We start from the raw sequence: 22,283 nt of genomic DNA, 5'->3' as shown, positions 1-22,283 counted from the left end.
GATACTATGATACTATGATAAGCGTGGAAAATACATTGTACTTACTGAACCAGGTCTAGGATAAGGTACTTTCCCTTCGTATAGAGCCCAGTGGTACTCTGGTCCTTCTTTATGAGCATATGGTCCATTGAAAGCTGCACGGATGCTTGCCATATGGTAAACACAGATAGCATATCCTCTAAATATATTGCTATAAAGTAAAATTCAAAGACACTGTTAAAACAGAATGCTGTTTTTGCTACATGTTATACTGGCATTATTATGTAATTAAAAAGAAGTCACACTTGAACAGTATTCAGGGAGTAAAAATACGTTATCTTTCCTGTATGCTTTTCTTGTAACTATTATTGCAATTATCTTTATTATATATATGTGTGTGTGTGTGTGTGTGTGTGTGTGTGTGTGTGTGTGTGTGTGTGTGTTTATAGTACTTCTCTGATAAAGTTCAGTGCTTTTATCTCCAAATTTCAATCTGATGATCGCAGGCTATAAATGAGGGAGAGGAATAGCAGGGAACTCAACTCAGGTCTCATATGTCTTGGTGTCAGTGTATGGAAACATTGTTCAGAGTTATAAGGTCATAAAGACTAATCTGTGTAGATCAATACACATATAATATATTTTCCCTTTAAAATTTTATACATTTTACACTCTTAGTTCTGAATAAGTAATTTATTATTTTTTAAAGAAGCATCAGTGCTCCTTGCAAAACAGCTCTATCTGAAGTCTCCAGAAGGTGATCTAGATAATTTTAGTCAGGTGTTCACCTCTTCCTGCTGGCATAGAGAGCCAGCAAGAACCTAACAGTAAACCTAACAGTATTACATGGATATTTCCTTAGAGGGCTAGATTTGTCTATATTTCTTCAAAAACAATGAAGCAACAGAGCAAAATACTGGCCACAGCATAGCTTCTCCTCTCTACCAGTGACATCCTAAAGTTAGATCTCCATGAAATGAGTTTGCACTTGGATTATGCTGATGTGGAAAAAAAGGCCACCAGCAGCACCGCAGCTAATGATTTAGGCTTTGATAAGAAGTTAATAGGAATTTAATTTACTATCAAATTAACATTGAATTACAGTGGAGCTCTTCAAGGAAGACAAGTATTTTTCATAGACTGCTATTATAACCATGCAGGAGTATGTCAGTGTTGACACTAGAAGATTATCAGTTAGATAAATACTTAGTTAATTCATGTTTTCTGGGAAACAGATAAACTGTATCATGATGTGAGACTTCAAGCCACCATCACAAAGCAGTTTTTACATTAACAAGAAAGACCACTGTGAATAGAGCATGGATTGAACTGTTTACTACGTATTATCTCTGTGATATTCATCATGGAGCTTCTGTGTCTTCAGTAGCCTCTACATTCCTCTACTGCTGCTATTATTTCTCCTAGTTGTTTACCTCGTAGTGCTGAAGAGGCCAAATATCACTGGATTTTTGTTATCACGAGTTTGCAGCAAAAACACATCCTCTGTAAAATATAAATGAAGAGTTATTGATAGCAAACTAATTTTTTTTAGTCCCAAAAGAGACACTTCATTTTTGATTGTGGGGGTAATCTTATTTAACTCATATATGCTATTTTTTTTTTAATGCAGATTTTAGAAGCATACTTTAAAATCAATACAATGAGTAAAGCTATAATTGATGACAACAAACTCCACATGCATGTTTTCAACTAATGAAAATGTGCACGGTATAAAGTTAGATGTATTATCATAAAAGTACATAATTTTCTATGATTATTTTAAGTTTGTTGAAGTTTAGAGTATTTACCTAATTCATCAAAATGCGTATCAATTCCATTTCTCCCAGGCACAGAACAAACTAGTCTGGTTTTGAGGAAAGTGCTCCATTTATTCACAAGCATTCGCTGTCCTCCCATATCATTCTGTATAAAAAGAAACAAACACTTTTGGTAATTTAAATAACTCTAGAAGCACAAACATCTCCACTGAATTAGTCTGTTGTTGTATTTCTTAATGTCAAACGTATGCATTTTCAGACCACATGTATATTACTAGCATAACTGCTTTGGAAATGGTAAGATGCAAGTAAGATTGCATTGATCAAGTCCAGGCCTTATATGACTTGTGGGTTTGTGAGAATTTTTAAATTCTGTATTGTATCCATGCATAGGTTAAATATGCAGCTGTTGTAAACCTTCTCTTTTTGTTTAACTGGATGCAATGAGTACATTAACAAAACTTAGCTCTGCTTCAAGCAGTCACTGCAGGGTTTAATGAAAACAGTTTTGGAAATGGAAGCCCTGAATCTATACAGCTGGTACAGCTGGACAAGTCTGAGGCAAGTGTCTGTAAGATGTTCTAACAATTTATCAATTTTTTCAGCAGCTTTAAATCCCACTTCATTATGGCTGAATGTTTTTGTTTTGTTTTGTTTTGTGATTTTTTTTTTCTTTCTTTTTTTCCTTTTTCTCTTGGGATTGTTAAGAAAATGGTGTACTTAACTCGGCAATCAGACTTTGTAACTTTGAACAGTATTCTCAGTAGCCATGGCCTGATATTCAGTACATACTGAAGGTTCTGTAAGAGGCTTGCTAAATTCCTCTCACAGCTTTATCCTAATGAAATTAATGGATTTCCTCATCTTCACATTGCATCTTTAAAAATGTCCATTTTCCTTAGAAAAGAAGATATATACAGGGTAGATGCCTCTGAGTTGTAAAATCTGTTACAATTCAAATGAAAATGTAAAAGTTGATAAAAAGGCCAGTTCTCAAATCACTAGCTAGCTCTTGATTTATTTATTTTTTATATTCATGAAATCAAATTTGAACTACAGCACACAGAATGAAGGCTGTTAATGTAATGTCTGGATGATAAATCATTCAGAGTTTTGGACATGTGGAGGAGAAAGATCTGTGGGATTTTGTTCTAACCCTTGGCTAGAGATAAGACATTCAGGTCAATATATTTCAGACTAGAGGGAGTTATCAAAATAATCTATTCTGACATATACCAGAACACAGGGCAAAGAATTTGGCTTCAGGCCTTGATGCATTGTTGAATTCAGAAAGCAAACTGCCTATGAGAATGATAATGTCTTAGGCCCTTTTTGGTACTCTGTATACTGTGTTTTAAGTTATATATGGACACATTTAAAGACATTTTAACAAGTAGTATGTTGGTGGGCATATGTATACACTTTGTTGAAAGCACATTTTTTATCTCATATTTTCTTTACTCATCAGTTCTAGGAAATTATCTTCCATAGCTAGGAAGGAACACAGTTTATTTCAGAGATGAAATTGGTCTAAGAAATAAACTTCTCACTCGTTTCTAGGCAATTCAGTCCTTTGTTCCAGTTTTCTTTTTCTGTACATTCTTCCTTTCAGGACATTGAGAAGAACAGGAGTGATATATTAAATAAAAGCAATTAGCTGTTGTTTAGAAATCACTCTACAGATGCATCAGAAATATATTTGAAATTTACAGAATCACAAAATGACAGAAGCATGAATTTGGCAGGGGCTTTTGGATAATTTTTAGTCCAACTGGCCTGCTAAATTGGGTCATCTACAGAAAGTTACTCAGGGCCATACTCACTTGGGTTTTGAATATCTCCAAGGACAGATACTCTACAGCCTCTCTGTGCAACCACTCTAACACAAGAAAAAAGTGATTTCTTATGGTCAGATAGATAAAATACGGATGTTTCAGTCATTGCCCATTGCCTCTTGTCCTGTTGTACTGGCTACAAAAGGATATCTGGTTGGATAGCTGTCAACCCTGCATAAATGCAATTGAGTCAAGTCTGCTTCATGCTGACAGAGTAGGAAAGTGAGTGGAAGCATCAGAGAGAACTTGTGGCTGGGCTGGTCCTGTCAACAGAAGTATGAGGGAGATCAGTTAATGTCTGTTGTGATATGTAGAAGGGCCTTCAGACAACGTTATGGACAGTGGAGCCTTGATTTGAACTGAGAATCTGTGATGGTAAATGAGTCCTGTGGGGAACTATTCCTATTGGTACCACATATCAGCTCAAAGAGAGATGGAACTGAATAGTAGGGTGTAGGAACTTTATTTTCATCTCTCAAGGAGAATTTGTCTCAAGACCAAAATTTGGGTTATTTTTGAGTTTTCTAATATTTGAGGACATTGAGAAGCAGAGTTTTCAGTCAGATCTATAATCTCCTGTATATTATGTGATTCTGTATTTGCCTGGGAGAGAAGGAAAAAAGAAAGGAGAATGCTTCTCATTTTATTTATTTTATCTCCCCACTCAGCTGGAGTATCAGAAAAAGGTTCTCACCACACACACACGTCCCACTCTGGTATAAATGGCATGAGTGCTTGTCTCAGCCTCTAATGCTTTTTCAGTAAAGAAGAAATACACTTTGTTATCGTCGTGGTCTTCATTGTCAGGAATCATGTATGAGCCAACAAACTTTGGTTCTTCAAAAGAAAACAAAAATGAATTCAGATGAAGTTCATTAAAACATTTTTTATTTTTTTCAGCCCTTAAAAAAAAATCTGGTAAAAAGAAAAAACAAAACAAACAAACAAACAAACAACAACAATAACAAAACAACATAATAGTCAGGGTTATGTCAGTCAAAGAGTTACCTGAGAAGAACAGGTTGATCTAAATAGCAAAATAATAATAATAATAATAATAATAATAATAATAATAATAATAATAATAATAATAATAATAATAATACGTGGATATCTATAGAACATATGGAATATATTAGTATCAAATTATTTTTATCACTCTGATTCACAAGTCAGTACTCCTATGTATGTGTGCAAGAAAAAGATCCCTTTTCATTTCTGTTCTCTGGGGTTTTTATATTTGGGTTAGGCTAAAACCTGGCAATAATATTCGCGTAACAATCTCTGGTTCCATACAAATCTGGCATAGGAATGCTAACTTTGGAAAAACAGCCTCTCAGTTAAAGTTCAGCTAATAATTGTTATATGAATTCATGTCTTCCTAGATAAAAGACAAATTGTGCATTTTTGTCATGAAATAAAATAAAAAATATTCAGAGATTTTTCTGCTTTGACATTTTGGTGCAGAGTTGAAGCCTAAGTACTAACTTTGGTATGTGTTCCATAACTTTTAACCCCACACTATGGCAAGCTATGAATAATTTAATCTCACAGAATCATTGCAAATTTTTTACAGACTCCTTAATTGAGAACATAATTAGTTCTTGTAACTAGTACAGTTACTTAAGAAGCGGTTGGTAATGTAAATATTTTCCAAATTCTTATTCTTTATGAAAAATAGTCACTATTTTAAGATATGGCTAGAGAGATTTTGCTTGCTAATTTTCCAAAGTTTTTTTCAATATACATTTAAATATATTGCAGATTTAAATTTCAAATATTGTGTGAATTAAAAACAAAGATGCAGGCTACAATACAGAGAATTATGTATTTAAGGGAATGGCACCTTCCAGAGAGAACAGTAAATTTACTTCCATGTTCAAACATTTATGTAGCTGTTTCTGAACATGTATAGCTGGCCTAAACACTTGGTTCAGTAAGGATCTAAGTATTGAGCTTAAATAGATATAATAACATTCCAAGCATGCTTTTATGTGGTGAATTCAGGTATGATTTCAAATTCATGCAGGAAAAAAGCATGAACTTTCTTCTCTCTTCTGATTCCAGAGAATACTGTCCTAACATCTGCGAGAAAAATATGTCTTTTCTAGCTATATTCATTGAAAAGACAATGCATACCAGATGAACCACCATAAAAGGACACTGAATCTCAAATGTTAGGAAAAATTATTGCAAAACTTTTGGAGTGAGAAAAAATCAGAGTCTGGCTCTTAATTGCAAAGAAATATAAACTCTTTCAAATTCATTTACAGGCCATGTTGAAGAGCATGAAATATTTTCTAAGTTCTCCAGCATAAGAATTTTCTCAATGTTTTTCTTGTGCAATAATTTTACATTTTTCTTCTAAATAATTCACTTTAATTTTTATTTCATTTAGCTGTATGATCATTGCATTCTTATTATTTTATGTTATTGCACAAAACCACTTTAGCACAGAAGGTGGCGAAGATTCAGTTGTTTGATTGATAAAGAGGAAATGACTTCATATAGAAAAAAGAGCACTATGTTCTAGTTAGAAGTTTTGATCAGTTAGAAATGTTTAAAATAATATTTTAATCATATCTGAAGTCATGAAATAATAGGGATTATCCTGAGCACACTTATAAAAGTGGAAAACAGAGGATTTCCAAGTTTCACTTCTTAACGTAAGTTAACATGTAATCTGAAAAAAAAGATTTCAATTTGTTAATAGTAGCAGAAGATTAATGAAAAATTTCATTGGGAAAAAATACGCTAAACATATTTATCTCCAATGAGACATAAACATGCAAGGACAAAATAATTTAAATTTCTGGTTAAATAGGACTTCTCTAGTCATCTGAAGTACTACTGGTCCCATGTTCTGTCCTCTCCTATTTTCTGTACCTTTCAGCAGGCGCTCACTATCGGGTTCAGTTCGGAGATGTGCCATACGATTCATGGTGCGAAAGAGAGCAGCATCTCTTCCCCAGTAGTCACTGTAGAGACCAGTAAAAAGTTCACCACCTGTAGAACATATATAAAACAAATTTAAAAAACAAACAAAACAAAACAAAAAACCCGAAGAAACAAATTTGATAATGCTCTACTTTATAACAATTTAATTTCCTTCAATATTGTGTGCACAACATTATAAACATGGCTCGCTATTTTTTGCTCAAAAAGGGGTGAGAAAGTGTCAGTAAGTTATATACAGTTTAAAGAGTTTATAGTCATTCTTCTTAAGAGCTCCGTAGTGCTTACCATTGAAATACTATGAAGTCAACAATTTTAAATTTAAAATTTGGTTCAAAAGGCAATGTCTTTGGAATAGATTCTCAATCACAAAAAAAAAAAAAAAAAAAAAAAAAATCTGAAGGCATTAAAGTAACAATCACATCTAGCACAATAACATCTGTAACATCAAGTGCCTAAACACAATTATTTCACTCTCAATTCAGTTAGTGCCTGGCTCTGGAGATACCTACTCTTTATCAGAACCTAAGATTTCACTAGTGTGATGACCCTGATCCATATTTTGCTTCTAAGCATTTATAGATGTGCCCTTGTCTGCACCTGTCAGTTTAGAGTTCATTTCTATAAAGAAGCACAAGTTTTATTAGGTTGAGATGTTTTCCCTTCAGCCTGCTAGATCTATTCTACTTTACCTGGGATAGCCACATTTGGCTGTATCTTGATGAAGGACTTAGATGTTCAGAAGGCAAGAAAATGGATGGTTCTCAAAGGTTCTTTCCATCTCTATGGATTCTGTGATTCTATATAGCTTGTTTTGATATCTATAAGCTATTCACCAGAGTAGAGCAGGACTTGAGATCTGTACATATGGTGCATATGGTGGCAAAAATTTGCTGGCAAAATTATCAGAGCAGAACAGGGACTGATATTCAAAAGGGCATTTATGAATTAAACAAGTGTAGTGAAATACTCTAAGATATATTGATTACTAATAACTTTTGATAATTTATGTATCATTGGATATAACCACTGAATATGTAGGCTCAGAAATCTGGACTGTCTCTATCTGGGTCAGATATAACCAGAAATAATTCCTTTTTCCTTTTCCTCTTTTCTTTTTTTTTTCATATCCATTTGGAATGTAAATTTCTTAGGCCTAAATTTAAAAGCAGAAAATGTTGGTCATTTAAAAGCTGAAAATGTTGGTCACTAGGTGGCAACGTCGTGTCAGAAAATAACACGGCAGGAATTACTCTGCACAAGAAGAAGAAAATTAGTTATTTCCAGTTCTTGGCTAATCTGAGTGGAGATTTCAGTGGCACGGTTTCCTACTCCCTAATCAAAACAAACGACTCGTCATTTCAAATAACATTTGCTGGCATTTGTAAACGATTACAGCAAAAGCAAGAATGTTGCTTGTTGGTCTCCCTCAGTGTGTGAAATCTGTTTATTTTAAGAGATATATATGAATTTAATGGTACAATAACTCTAAATAATGATTCTGAACAGTTTAGAGTAGTTTGGCAGCTGGGTCTGGTTCAGAGACCTCTGCTGAGCATAGTTTTCCCCTAGGCTTCATCTTATGAAGAATGGATATTACCTTATAAAATACATGGTAGTAATTCAGTGTAAAATATTGGCACGTGAAATTAAAAGTAAGTATAAATTATAGGACCAGTAGAAGTAATAGAAAACTTTACTTAAAAACAAAACAAAACAAAAAATGACAACAACAAAAACACACAGAGGTGCTCAAACAGAGGGACTCATCACTGAGTAATGTTCCAAGCAAGTGTTACAGTCCTAATTAATGAATTACATTTGTCATAAACTCCTCTCTGAGAATTTCACTGGATTTTTTTTTTTTTGGTTTTTTTTTTGTTTGTTTATTTGTTTGTTTTGGGTTTTTTTTGTTTTTGTTTTTTTTTAAAAATTATTTTTGTAAATTATGGTGATGTATAATAAAAACGCCTCTGTTGTCTTTTGTCACAGTGGTATAATATGGAAGATGCATTCATGCAAAGTAGACAATTCTTCACATTTTGCTAGTGATCAAGAATAGCAATTATACATACAAACATTTGAAAGATCAGATGGGGAGGCTATTCATTCTATTTGACATTGGTATAAAGTATCTGTATACATAATTATCTGCTGGTATGTCTCCCCGCCATGCAATGGGCAACTTATCACTGATTTCACCTCTGAGATTTCAGGAGAAATAAGCCAAATTCTTGGATGGATTTTGTTCCACAGAAGATAACTTACATACACAGACATTAAATCTGATTTTTATAATGAAGTATTACGAAGTTAAACATAAGACAAGTAATAAGAGTGAACAGAAGGCCTATAGAGAGAGAGATGAGGTACTACTGAGCAATGTGACACAAGTATATTATGCATAATTCTGAGATTTCCCATACTTCTGACATTAAGTGGATCTTTTTTTTTTCCTGCTCAGTAGCCCTTTGCCCATGACCTTTAAATGAATGTTGTGACTCTTGAACGCCATTAGGTTTTTAAAAGTGCTGACTAATTCTTGTTTTAGAGACAACTTGAGGTTGTGTTTTGAAAAATCTTAGCACTATTTCTATTTTTTTCTCCTCTGTACTACATATCAGTTCACAGCTATCTTAGTTGCAATGTTCTGTAGTGCTGCAGATCACTGATAAACCAGTGTCTTCCAGTGAAAATCAACTGCGAATTGAATGATTTCACAGACCACCACCATTCTTCCTCTTTTCCATTCAAATTATAGCATCAGTGAGGAATTACATATACACATACTTAACAAATTAATGGCTACTGTTTAACACAGCCTGATTACACCTGATAAAACAAGAATGAAAATTTTCTTTTTAAACAATCAGAAATCTCACAGCTCTCAAAAACAAGTAAACAGAAAATCACACACAGGCACATAACAGTTTTAGCTCAAGTGAATAGTAGGAGTACTGCATGCAGATGTAGAGTCATCAGTACAGGAGAGAAAAGGACCAGCTGGATCATGCCCATAGGAAGGCTACATAAATGATACAAGGGATGGAACACCTCTCCTACAAGGACAGGATGAGAGAGCTAGGGATTAGATGGGATTAGATAATCTTTAAAGGCCCCTTCAAACTGTAAGGATTCTGTGATTCTAGGATATATACACACTGTTATCTACTGTTTGTTTCAAGCAAGAAAATTCTGCAGGGGCTGCCCTCAAGGTACTTGTATTTTTCCACATTCTTTAATATAAAGCCCATTTTCATTCAATCAAACCCAATTTTTATCTGAAGCCTAGAATTCCTAGATAACAACCTTTGAACAGACTGATGCCTAAGATATCAGAAACTAGAGAAAATGTAGATAAAATATCAGTGTTCTTATAATAGTCTTTGAGCTACACTTCAGTTAATTTATTTCTTTTTTCTCCCTATTTTTGCTGTTTAATTAATTATCTGAATGTTGCAGTTATACACCATAGCCACTTGTTACAGAATCATAGAATCCTTAGAGTTGGAAGGAACTCTCAAAGCTCATCTAGTCCAGCTCCCCTGCAATGAATAGGGTCATGCACATATATCAAGTTGCCCAGGGCCTGCTCCAGCCACACCTTGAAAGTCTCCAGGGATGGAGCACCAACCATACCTCTGGGCAACCTGTTTCAGGGGCTCACCATCCTCTCCGTAAAAGATTTTTTTTTTATATCCAACCTAAATTTACTCTCTTTGAACTTGAAGACATTTCCCCTTGTTCTGTCATCATAGACCCTGATAAAGAGTCTGTCCCCTTTTTTTCTTTTTTTAGCTCCCTTTCAGAGGCTGAATGGCCTCTCTCAGGTCACCTCACAGCCTTCTCTTCTTCAGGCTGAACAGCCCCAGCTCTCTCAGCCTTTACTTGTAGAACAGGTGTTCCATTCCATGGATCATTTTTGTGGCCCTTCTCTGGATGCGCTCCAACAGGTCCATGACTCTCCTGTAGTGAGAACTCCCCACCTGGATGTGGTACACCAGGTGAGCCCTCACCATTACAGAGCAGAGGGGCAGGATTCCCTTCCTCACCTGCTGGCCATGTTTCTTTTGATGCAGCCCAAGCATGGTTAGCCTTCTGAGCTGCCAGGGCATAGTGCTGGCTCATTTACAGCTTCCTATCCTCCAGTACCCCCAGGACATTTTTTAGCAGGACTGCACTTTTAACCCTTTCATCTCCCAGCTCATATTGCTAATGGAGGTTGTCTTGACCCAAGTGCAAGATCTTGTATTTGCATTTCTTGAACCTCATGCCCACTGCTCAAGTCTGTCTATGGCAGTGAATTTTAGGTGTATATATATAATCATAAAAAATATAAATATTTAAAGATGCATCAAATTAATACACAGGATATATATGTCTAAACATACATATACACATAAAGCATTAAGAGTTATATCTCTTTTCACCAGATTTAGGTCATACTTACCTGTTTCTAATCCACATAAAATGCCTTTCATAACATGCAAAGTTAAAGAATGTACAAAGCCAAGAGTCTCATTTTGTTCTTGTGCCTGCTAAATACACTCAAGCTAACTATATAAGAAATAAAGGTACTTTGATAAGAAAATATGACGGATTAAGTACTTTTTTATTTTATTCTCACTTAGATATCTGCATAGGGCTATATCCATAATACATCCATCTTACATTGGGTTCCTATTACTAACAACTTTTATTTACTGTTTTAATTTGATGGCTCTACAGCCTATTAACTTAGGTCACTGCTAGAGTTTCTGTTTAACAGAAGTTCTCAGAAGTAATGTAATTTTGACGTTTTATGTGCTCGATCTATTACCATTAGTTTTACATTAGTCAGATTTTTAGAAAATTATATTTTTCACCACAGAAAACCACAAAATCAAAACAAAATAACAATTACTTATCCAATAAACTCTCTGACTAATATACTTTTTCTGTCTGTCACTCAACTTTTGTCTTCTATTATGAGAGAAACTGCAATATTTTTAGTTCATTGTCTAAAGAAAATGAAAATTACACACAAACTTGAAGCTGCTCTAGGACTGCAAACAACAGAAACTACCAAAATAGATTCAATGGATGGAAGGTTTATCGTCAATTACTTGTGAAAAATTTCAGGTAACAAAATATAGGCATAATCTAATTTCTCAGCTTTCAAGAGCCAGTATGATCTAAGTTAATCAGTTTGTGTGATCAGATATCAAACAGATTATGGCTATCAAAAACAGATGGTAGAGTTCACTACAAATAATTTTTTTTTTTTTTTATATATGTATTTTGTCTAAATGTGCACTCATTGCAACCAACAAAACATTGCTTTTGTTTCCTGATGTTGACAATAAATAGTTAATTCTTCATAAATTGGGAGATTCATTACAAGCTACATTACTGTTGGGTCAGATGACCGGTAATAAAATTTAAAAGAAAATGGATATAGTCATGAACTATTGTTTCCTTGAAGGACTTTAACTGAAGTGTTGAGATAGATGAAGAGACACTGCACAAGCAAGTCTCTTTCCTACTATATTAGTCTAGCTAAATCTTGTTCTAATTAGGGATGGTGCAAATGAAGCTGAAAAGCTTTTAAACTTTTATCAGAAGTAGATAAAGTTTCTCTGTTAGCCTAATCCTCACCATTAATCAACATCTACACTGGTATAAATTGCTGTGTCAATAAAAGTTAGAGCTGTTTCTTACAGAGGTGGAAGTAGATTTTGGATTGTTTTGTTATGAAGAAAAGGGATGAGAAACTGGGATGTGAAAGACTTTGGTAAAAGTTTTGCTTAAAGTTTTTTTCAAGGACACGCACATCAACTAAGCCTGAATGGAAGAGTGAAGGCATCACTGAATGCAACGTCCAAAGGCAAATGACTTCATACCAACCAAATGAATTCTCCATGTCCAAGAAAACTTGAGGATGTGAAGAAAGGAATCTGAGTGTAGGATGGAGGACTGGAAGAGGAGTTCATGGTGCAGTTGACATGTGCTGCAATGGGGTCACAGACACAAGCAGCTGGAACCAGGATTGATATGAAGGAAGGATCACCCCTTTCTTTAGACTGCATTTGGCATTAGATACCTCAGTATAAATTTTCAAAAATCATTTAAAAGATTCTTTAATATTAAACATGTTTACATCTCTATCTTCCACCATTTTCAAATGGATACTTACAGAGGCAAATGATATACAGTCTGTAGTTTAAGGAGCAGCATTAATTCTATTCTGTAAGCTGCATGTTTCTGGTTATTATAACAAAGTAGAATACATGGAAATAACTTCTTTAGGATGTTTTTCTTAACTACTGGGAATGTTTAATTCCAATCAAATTATAAAGGTAATAAACATGTCAAAGAACGTTGCTTTGTTTTTAAAATACTCCATAATTATTTGAAATGGAATAATTTTCATTGAATCAAGGAAGCCTCCAAATTTCTTTCTCAGGTCACACTTGTCCTTGTGAAGAGGTGCAAGTTTGTCTGTTTTTTGGATACTGTATCAGTGATATGATAAAAATACATTCTTTTCCAATGTTAAACTTACATATTACAGAACATGTAGCTTTCTAAGATTGATCTTATAAGTCTTTGATTTGACATTCAAAACACATCACTGTTTACAAAAGAAAGGTTTTTTTATTTAATTACTCTTGTAGATAAAACTGTGAGGATCTGCAGGAACCTCCCATAATCCAGGCATGGTAATGACTAGGCCAGAATCACGATGACTAATCACTAGTCTTGAAATGCTCAGTGGGACAATCTGGCTTCCATCCGAGCAAATAAAATTCACATTGATCTCACAGTAGGAACATGATCAGGTTAATTTATTTACTTAGTTATATCTGAGTTCAGGTTAAGAAGGACTTCCAAGACCACAAGGTTTCAGGCCTACAGCAAATTCCATGGGATAAGTCCTTGTACTCAGGCCGAGTTAAGACTGGAATCAGTTAAAAACTGTGGAAACAATCTGGAAATAAGAGTGGTAGAAGGGTGTAACAATCTGTACGTAATGGATTTTGGAAGGTCAGACAAAATACAGTCTAATTTTTCCCTGATTCTTTCATGACTTAAACCAACAACTCAAGAATTTGAGCTGTAATGTTTGATAATGGAAACAATCAATATTTCTTATGAACTGCAGCAATTTGAGAGACTTGGCATCACTGGCAAATATTCTTCTTGTAATTTGTTGTTGTAAATGAAAAATTAAACCTAGCTTATAAAGAATATATATTTGTCACTCATGGCCAATACCTCCTCAATACCATGTATGATTTGTATCAATTCAGTTAATAATTAAAAATGTTAGCTGTCTAGATTAAAGTTCCAACTCTTATATTTTAAATAAAAATGTAAAAATCAGTCTCTCCCTTTTGTGACCTTGAAAAACTTAAAATTTGATACCTAGCCTCTCTTTTCTAGCTCTTTCTTTCAGTTAACATTCTTTTAGAATGCTTAGTTTTCATTTTATTTGTATTTCCTAAAAATATAAAATGACTGTGTTACTCCCTAAGTGAATCTAAATTCCACCCTTTACCTGCTGCTTCCATGTATTTCTAGCCAATGTACTATAATATTGCCAGTTTATTTCATCTCACAAAATGTTCTCAGGAACAGATTACTGAGGAAAAAAACCCACATAGTTTACTGTACTACAGCTTCAAAGTTCACAGCCCTACAGTGATAGACTTACCAGGAACAATGAGGAACACTAGCTTAGCACAGCTATTTGGCACTGCAGGAAATACACTGAATTCTATTGTTATAATTGTTGATTGTACGATCAATAGAAAGTCACTCATTTTCTTAGAAGACAATATAGAAAAAAAAAAAAGTTTAAACTCAAAACCACTATACATTATATAAACAGTAAATGTCTTAAATATTAAAAATAAAAAATAAAAAAACCAGCAAAAATCATATTTTTACAAGATTTCTGTTATTCGGGTTACATCCCCAAAGATGAAAATCAGTAAGCTTTGCATGTTTATCTTAGTTCTGTAAAAGGCTACGCTAGGCATATCTCTTTGCTTTGAAATAATGCAGGAAATTATTTCCAAAATTATGCAATTACTTCTTCCGGATCACACGTGCCATTTAACATCAACTAACTCCACTGAAACACTCTTGCTGGAATGAATGCTGCCTGAGATGCAACATTAATGAAAGCAGCACTGTGAGGATTAAGTGTGACACGTGGAAAACAGTGTAAGACTGACAACACCTTGGCATGCTGATGAAAGATGCTCAAAATGACAGACTGACATGACCATGAAGCTTGTGACATAAAGATCATTACCAATTAAGATGGAAGTGAAGGAAGAAGTAGGGTCAAAAGGGCACCTGCCTCGTCCTCTCTCGAATTTGTGTGATTCCAGTTGAAACAGATGATCCTTAAAAAACAAATTAATTAATTAATTTTAAAAAAAGCAGAAAACAATGTAAGCCTTGTGTAAGCCATGCAGGCAAATAAAAAAGTCCTCAGAGACCAGCTTTAACATTGTTATACCTTTGTTCTGAATTGAATTCATTAGGGAGAAAACGCAATTACTGTTGTTCACTGATATACTCATAAAAATTATCCCGATTTCTACAAATCACTGCTGTGTGTACACTATCCCAAAAGAATTGTTTAAATATGCAGTAAAATTGTACTTCTTCCATATCTATGGGAGTAGGGAGTGAATATTTCTCTGTCTTTCCTCCAAATTACCTAAACTTTAGATAGAAGTCTAGCCGTGGAATATATTTTTCCTCTTTAAACATTTTTTCCAATAGTTGTTAAATATATCATGCTGTGTTATCTTCTGTTGGTAGCTTTTACATGTCTATCTAATTTCTTCCTAAAAGCGTGCTTAGAAATGAATCCCCAGTTATATTTTTCATAGCAGATGTGATTTCTGCAGAATATAGGCATGAAAAAACATTGGCAACTTTGTTAAATTAAGTTTATAAGTCTTTGAAGGCAGATAAATATTTTGCAATTCAGATTTTTATTTAGATTACTGCTTTTCTCTCATCTTTTTCAAAAGTACCCAACAAATATTGTCTGAATAAATTATCAAGTGAGAGAACTTTTAAAAATATTTATATAATAAACTGCCCAGAAAAAAAACATAACAGAGCAACAATAAAACAGAAAACAACCCATATAACAAAATGCAGAGGCTTGTGTCAGCTATGCACTCCTGAAGCTCTCCTGAAAGAAACATACAAAAGATGCAGAAAGAGTGACCATTCCATAGGGCAGAAAGTTGCTATGATGGCAAGAGCTAATAAATAAATAAATAAATAAATAAATAAATAAATAAATAAATAAATAAATAAATGCAGAGCAAGTTGTAGAGAATTTAGCATCCACATATCAATGATTAGTGGAATATCTGTGTGAATTTCATCTAAAGGAATATATTCTTGACTTTTCACAAGCCCCTCCCCTTTAAAGCACTGTTGACTTCTTAGATCACAAATGAGTCAAGCTGTTGTACATATCTTCCACCTTCCACTTCCATTCCTATCCACTCCTATCTCCTATATGTCTAAACAATAAATCCTTTTTTTTTTTTTTTTTTTCTCTTCCCAGAAAATTAGTTTCCGTAGAAATGTGCTGCAACTCAGAATACAATTCTGGAAAGTAAAACATCTGTTTCATATCTAATTGAAGTTTTAAAGCCCCCCCCCCCTTACACACACACACACACATTAAAAAACAACAAGCAACCCTCCTCAAAGTAATGAGTCCTAAAGCCTATGAATTAACAAGGCACTCAATCTCACCTCCTAAGAAGCTCCTGTGCTAACCATACTCTGGCAGAAAATCTACAGTAGGGCCTGACATTATAGCTGATGCAGCAAAAAATAGTTTTTATTTTTATCTACAAATTATCTACAATAATTGTAGATACTGGTCTTGCGAGAATATTATTTTTTTTTCTCTATCAGCTACAAATGCACATCAGTAGTGACCATTCCCATTCTGCTTTTGGGTAAGTGTCAAACAATGAAGAAATATTTATGTGGTTGAGGAAATCTCAACCTCATTTCATACTTTTCAAACATCACGTACCAGTTATTTCTTTAAAACTAAATACTGTAATATTTTGGATTAACAGTAGAAAAAGAATAGCAAGGAGAGAGTAGGAATGGAAAAAATCCTTCTGAGAGTACACAAATGGAATAGGGAGTCAAAATTGTAATAAAATAATGTAAAATAAAGTAAATGTTCTAAGAAACTTTGAATGTGTGATGCTATTTAATCTCCAATCAGATATTTAAACGGTCATGAAAAAACTTACCTTCTGGGATCTTACTAAAGTAATTGGCAATGGATTAGGTCAATAAACAAAAAAAGTAAAAAAAAATATTTCTAGATTGGAAGATGTAGAAGTAAGGGGGGAGATAAACAGAGAGTTTCAAATTAAAAAATGTTGTAGTCTTAATACTTTCCATCATCCCCTCCCACCCCCCCAAAAAAAAAGAAGAAAAAAAAAACAAAATGACAAAGAAGAAAAAGAAAAAGAAAAAGAGAAAAAAAAAGAAAAAGAAAAAGAAAAAGAAAAAGAAAAAGAAAAAGAAAAAGAAAAAGAAAAAGAAAAAGAAAAAGAAAAAAAAGAAAAAGAAAAAGAAAAAGAAAAAGAAAAAGAAAAAAAAAGAAAAAGAAAAAGAAAAAGAAAAAAAAAAGAAAAAGAAAAAGAAAAAGAAAAAGAAAAAGAAAAAGAAAAAGAAAAAGAAAAAGAAAAAGAAAAAGAAAAAGAAAAAGAAAAAGAAAAAGAAAAAGAAAAAGAAAAAGAAAAAAAAAGAAAAAGAAAAAGAAAGAAAGAAAATGGAACTACCAATCAAAGGAAAATGGAATAATATTGTAGCTGATTAAAGCAAAACATGCTGAAGTATCAAAGATCAATATTATCTAGTGTTCAAATATGGAAACAAAAATACTGGCATAAGTTGTGTTATCCAAATTTATTCTTTAAGGTTTATATTTCTTCCTATACAGAGAAAAATAAGTGAAATTCCCTGTTGAAGGGCAATAGGTGATCACACCTGGTTCTCTTAAATTACACTTCCTATTCAGATCTTCCTATGTTAAAACTGCAGTGATTCTCAGACCAGGGAGTCTTGGCCAAGTATTGGAGTCTTCCAGAAGATGTGGAATTTTTAGTAGCTGTACACCAAAATACTGTATGACAATGAAAAACCTGCTAAGTAGCTAATTATTCCCCTGAGAATCAGAACAAAATCAGTGGTGAAGACAAAACTGTTTCTTTTAACATTTATAACATATATGCATTTAAGGCAGTTAACTTTACAACCATGGAATGAAAACATTAGACAGTATGCATGGTGTCCTTTTACTATCTATATTTTAACATCTGGAATTTCTGAATGAGGATTGTAGCTTAAATACATTGCTAACAGTGAAAGTAGATAAAAATCTGGGTTTCAAATCAACTTGAAGAAGTTTCTAAGTGGATCTGTCTTAGAACAGGACACACATCTCATAAAAGCTAGCAGATGCATGAAACTGTTTGAAAAGTCACTGCTAGATGTAATCAGTGACTTCTCCAAGAGAGATTTTCCATCTTCATCATTTAGGACAGCATACCAAATATTCCATGGTTGCAGTAAATTATTCCCATCACTGGAACAAGTAACTGAAGATCAGGTGTTAAATGTGCCAGCTTCCACAGAATTCCAGTTTAAGTGAAATAAGTGTTACACATTAATAATCATCTTTGAAGGCTAATACCACAATTCTAAACCTCCTTGCTGTATGTGACATTGCCGTCCTTTTAGAAATGTCAAAAGAAAACTGACAGTTTTATCAAAGGTTATCCAACACAGCAATTCACGTTTGGAATTTATTTTATGGGTAGTTATCAATGGTTAGGATAAAATTAATGAAAACAAAACAAAACAAAACAAACAAAACAAAAAACAACAACAAAAACCTATGTAGGACTATATGCGAAATTACAGATTTCTACATAGAGTTTGGAAATAGTGGTGCTCTGGGTTTGATTTATGATAACTTTGACCCAGAAAACATTATACACTTTCAAGTACCATTAAAATAATCATGTCATTTAAAAAGAAATAGAAGATATTTCCAAGGGCATCATGCATTTCACCATTAATTTGACATGAATTGATAATTTTAGACTATGAAGAAGAATGGAGGTTATAAATAATAAAGAAAGGAAAGGTCAATCAGAGCCATTAAAATTTAAATACTGCATTTAACTTTTGTTGCAGAAAATTGGTTTCTCTCATGCCAAGTACTGCTTTGCTCTGGTTCAAGAAAGCATTTATGAATGTGATTAATTCAAAACATATGCTTACTTCCATTCCTATTCAACAAGGTACCTAAGCCTATTCTCTGCTTTAATGCAAAATCTGTATCTTTTAACTAAATCAGGGGCTTAAAAATGTAGGAGATTTTGTTGGGATTTCCTATGATATTATTTTTACGAGAGAAAATAATTTGATTTTCTGTAAGTGGATATATATTTTTTTTTCCACTCTTAACTGATAGTGTTTTCCAGGTAACAAAGAAAGTAAAACATATCATAGTGACATTTTACAAGGAAATTTAAATTGTTCCACAATTGTTCAGTACATTTCTTAGCTGTATATTTTCTAGGAGACCTATGTCTTCTGGTTTATTTTATTTATTATTAAAGAAGTTCATGATGTTTATACTGTAGAATGGTAAATCATATTTAGAGTATTTTGACAGGGTAGATTTTTATTTTTATTTATTTATTTATTTATTTATTTATTGTGAAAGTAGTTCTTAACACTGTATATACTACTTTCTATTATTGTAAGTCACTGGACAAATTCGTTATTAGTATTAATGATCCCATGATTGTATGATTTTAGAGTAAGAATGACATTACATGCAAAGCTATTTCTTATGTTTCATATATTTGGAGTTGTTTTAAAAGAATGCTATTAAAAACTATGGAAGTTCACCTGCAAATTGTGTCAAATGGTAAAAATGTAAAAGAAGGGTGCATTGCTGGTGAAAAATAATGAAAAAGTTTTTTTGTTTGTTTGGTTTATTTATTTATTTATTATTTATTTCTTTTAGATATCAAAAGCGTAGGGAGTATGAACACCAAGGATTCACTTTATTTAATTATGGGGCCCTGCAACAGGAAGAAGACTATTGGAAATGGATGAGACACACTGATTTCACAAGAGAAGGAAAACCTTACGGACTGCCTGGCTGAATAAGTGAGCTGGTAAAGTGGGCTTTCAACAAAGTTTATCAGAAGTGGAGTCTGAAGCCCAGAACTGCAAGTGGCATGTGAGGGAGATAGACCCCAATGGGGATCTTAACATTCCTACTCTGAAGAGCGAATATGAAGTATTCCTTGCCCTTGTGTACAGTGGTGAACAAGAGCTGTGAGGTTATCTCTTGCTTGCACGACATCCTCTCACAAAGAAATTCCATTGAATTCTATAGCAGTTTTTCCTGTGTCCTTTATGACAATTACACTGAGATACAAAACAAGGGATATAATTGAATTCACAGATTCCAAGCACTCCATTTATTTATTTATTTATTTATTTATTTACTATTACTATCTCTAGCTGAACAGTAACACATAGGAAAAACTGTGATTTAAAAATTTCACTAAGTTATGTACCCAATGAGACTCCATTACAGCTCTACTGAGAGTTGTAGGTTCTGTGGAATTAGTGTAATTTATGAAATTTCCAAGACAATAACAAACTTTCTCCCTCAAGGAATTCAGTAGAGCAAATGTGTTATTTATAAACAAGGAATGCACTTGTTGCCCACAGTATTTATTCTTAGATTTTTTAAGGCTGTTTTAAACTTACTGCTACACCTTTAAAGTCTGGCACTTTGTTCAACAATTATGAATAGTAACATAAATTATTTGGCTCTTTAGGTTAAGTTATGTTAAAGTTAATACCAGACTTTCAAATATTTTATTTTCAATAAAAGGTTTGTAGAGAATTTCACTTGTACCACTGGATTTTTTTTTCCTCATGTAAGAAATTAATGTAGATGGCATCTTGCAAATACTCTTTTGCCCTGTGTATTATCAAAATATTTTTTTCAGTCTTTTTTCTTTGTATTCTTGCTTATCCATACATTTTTATTTTTACACAGACAGACATGCTATATACCTTCTGCAGACACTTCTTTTCAGAAGGAGAAACCTTGGTATCCCAATTTAAAAAAGATGCTATGAAACATCACAGAACATTTCTGTCAATCAGCAGAAAATAATTCAAATATGTCTCCAAAATGAGCTCTCCACTTTATCACTTTATCATCCTACTTTAATCTGCACATTTTTCTCATCAAGAAGGCTCTTGGTGGAAGAGATAAACACTAAAATATATTTTCTTTGTATAACAACAGAATATAACACACCTTGTCAGGTCTGAATAGACTTCTTATGTCATACAGCTTATATGTTCTGCAGAATACATACTGGGATTCTCCAGTAATGAAACAACTCTCCATAATGTAAGATCTTCTAAAAAAATTCCAAATGCTAATTCGCAAAAAATTAAATATACTGGTTAAGTTCTTCTTCCTGCTTTCAGAGGATTATACATTTAAAAATTACTCCTTCCATGTTCATTCAACAGTATTTTTTATTCTGTGAGCCCAATGGGGATGCACTATTAAGGACAGATTCCTCAAACTGAAATAGTTCTCCTCTATTTGACATAATAAAGTTTTTTTGGGGGTAGTAACTGTTTTCAATCCTCTTTACTATGCAGTGACATATTGAAAAGATCAAATGTCCGATGGGACGAAAGTGCATAAAGTATTACAGACATTAAATCCTCACTAAAAAAACCCACATTTTTTAGATCTATGCCTTTTATTCTACATTTAAATGAGTAAGACACATTGGGCACCAATGGAAAAAAAAAATAAAAAAAATAAAAAATTAAAATCTTGAGCTATGTCAAACTGCTGCTTGGGTTTGCTAAAGGATTAGCAATTTGTGATTTATGTCAAAATGTCTACCCTAAAGTGACAGAAATAATACATTTCACTGATCTAATTCATGTTAAATACCCTGGCAACGGAAAAAAACCTGCGTAAAGAAATCACAGGCATCTATCCTTAGCAGTCAGATGTTATTATGAACAAGTGGTTGAATTTGTCAGAATTTTAGGAGACACAGTTTTGTATAACTTTAGCTGTAAAGACAAATTCATTAAGGCCTTGTGGCATAGGATAAGATCATTAACAACACAATTTAAAAATTATATTGGTGGTCAGCAGGTATGAAAGTTCCAGATACCTCATAAGGGATCTCTATAATTAAAAGGTTTACATGGAGATGTAGACTTATAACTAGGGGCTACTGTAAGTACAAATGCTCTGCACAGAAGCAAAAGGAAGTTCTGTGGGGAACTTCTCTTGTCTTTACGTAACTAGCCAAGACCTTCCATATTCCTTAGTTTTGACAGTCTTATCTTACCTGGGGACTGCAAGGGTCACATCAGAACAAATACAAGATAAAGACCCTCTCATCTGATGATTACTAACAATTAGGGAAAAAACTTGTGGGGAAAAATAAACAACCTCCCAAGCAGCTAACATTTGCCACCCCCAGCCAACTCCTCCCAGTTTTACAGCATTCTGCACAGTGCCACATGGTATGGAATAACCTATGGCCTTATTCTGGCCACCTGTCCTGACTCCCTTCTACCCCTCCTGCTGTGCTATAAG

At 33.5% G+C, this 22,283-nt stretch overlaps 1 protein-coding gene across 1 annotated transcript in view; it reads right to left on the bottom strand.

Moving 5' to 3' along the window:
• SEMA3E (semaphorin 3E) overlaps positions 1 to 22,283 on the bottom strand; it is a 121,629-nt gene that overhangs the window by 24,397 nt on the left and 74,949 nt on the right. The window contains exons 5-10 of the mRNA XM_015880582.3: positions 14,850 to 14,943; positions 6,479 to 6,598; positions 4,287 to 4,429; positions 1,788 to 1,902; positions 1,413 to 1,482; positions 46 to 190 (exon numbers count right to left, since the gene is read on the bottom strand). Coding sequence (XP_015736068.2) covers positions 46 to 190; positions 1,413 to 1,482; positions 1,788 to 1,902; positions 4,287 to 4,429; positions 6,479 to 6,598; positions 14,850 to 14,943 — 687 coding nt within the window. The remainder of the gene's footprint in view (positions 1 to 45; positions 191 to 1,412; positions 1,483 to 1,787; positions 1,903 to 4,286; positions 4,430 to 6,478; positions 6,599 to 14,849; positions 14,944 to 22,283) is intronic.

The sequence above is a fragment of the Coturnix japonica genome, chromosome 1 (genome assembly GCF_054131305.1).
Source record: "Coturnix japonica strain WE chromosome 1, WE-NBRP24, whole genome shotgun sequence".
Taxonomy (NCBI): Eukaryota; Metazoa; Chordata; class Aves; order Galliformes; family Phasianidae; genus Coturnix; species Coturnix japonica.
Note: the sequence above shows the minus strand (reverse complement) of the source record. Positions and strands in the feature narration are given on the sequence as shown.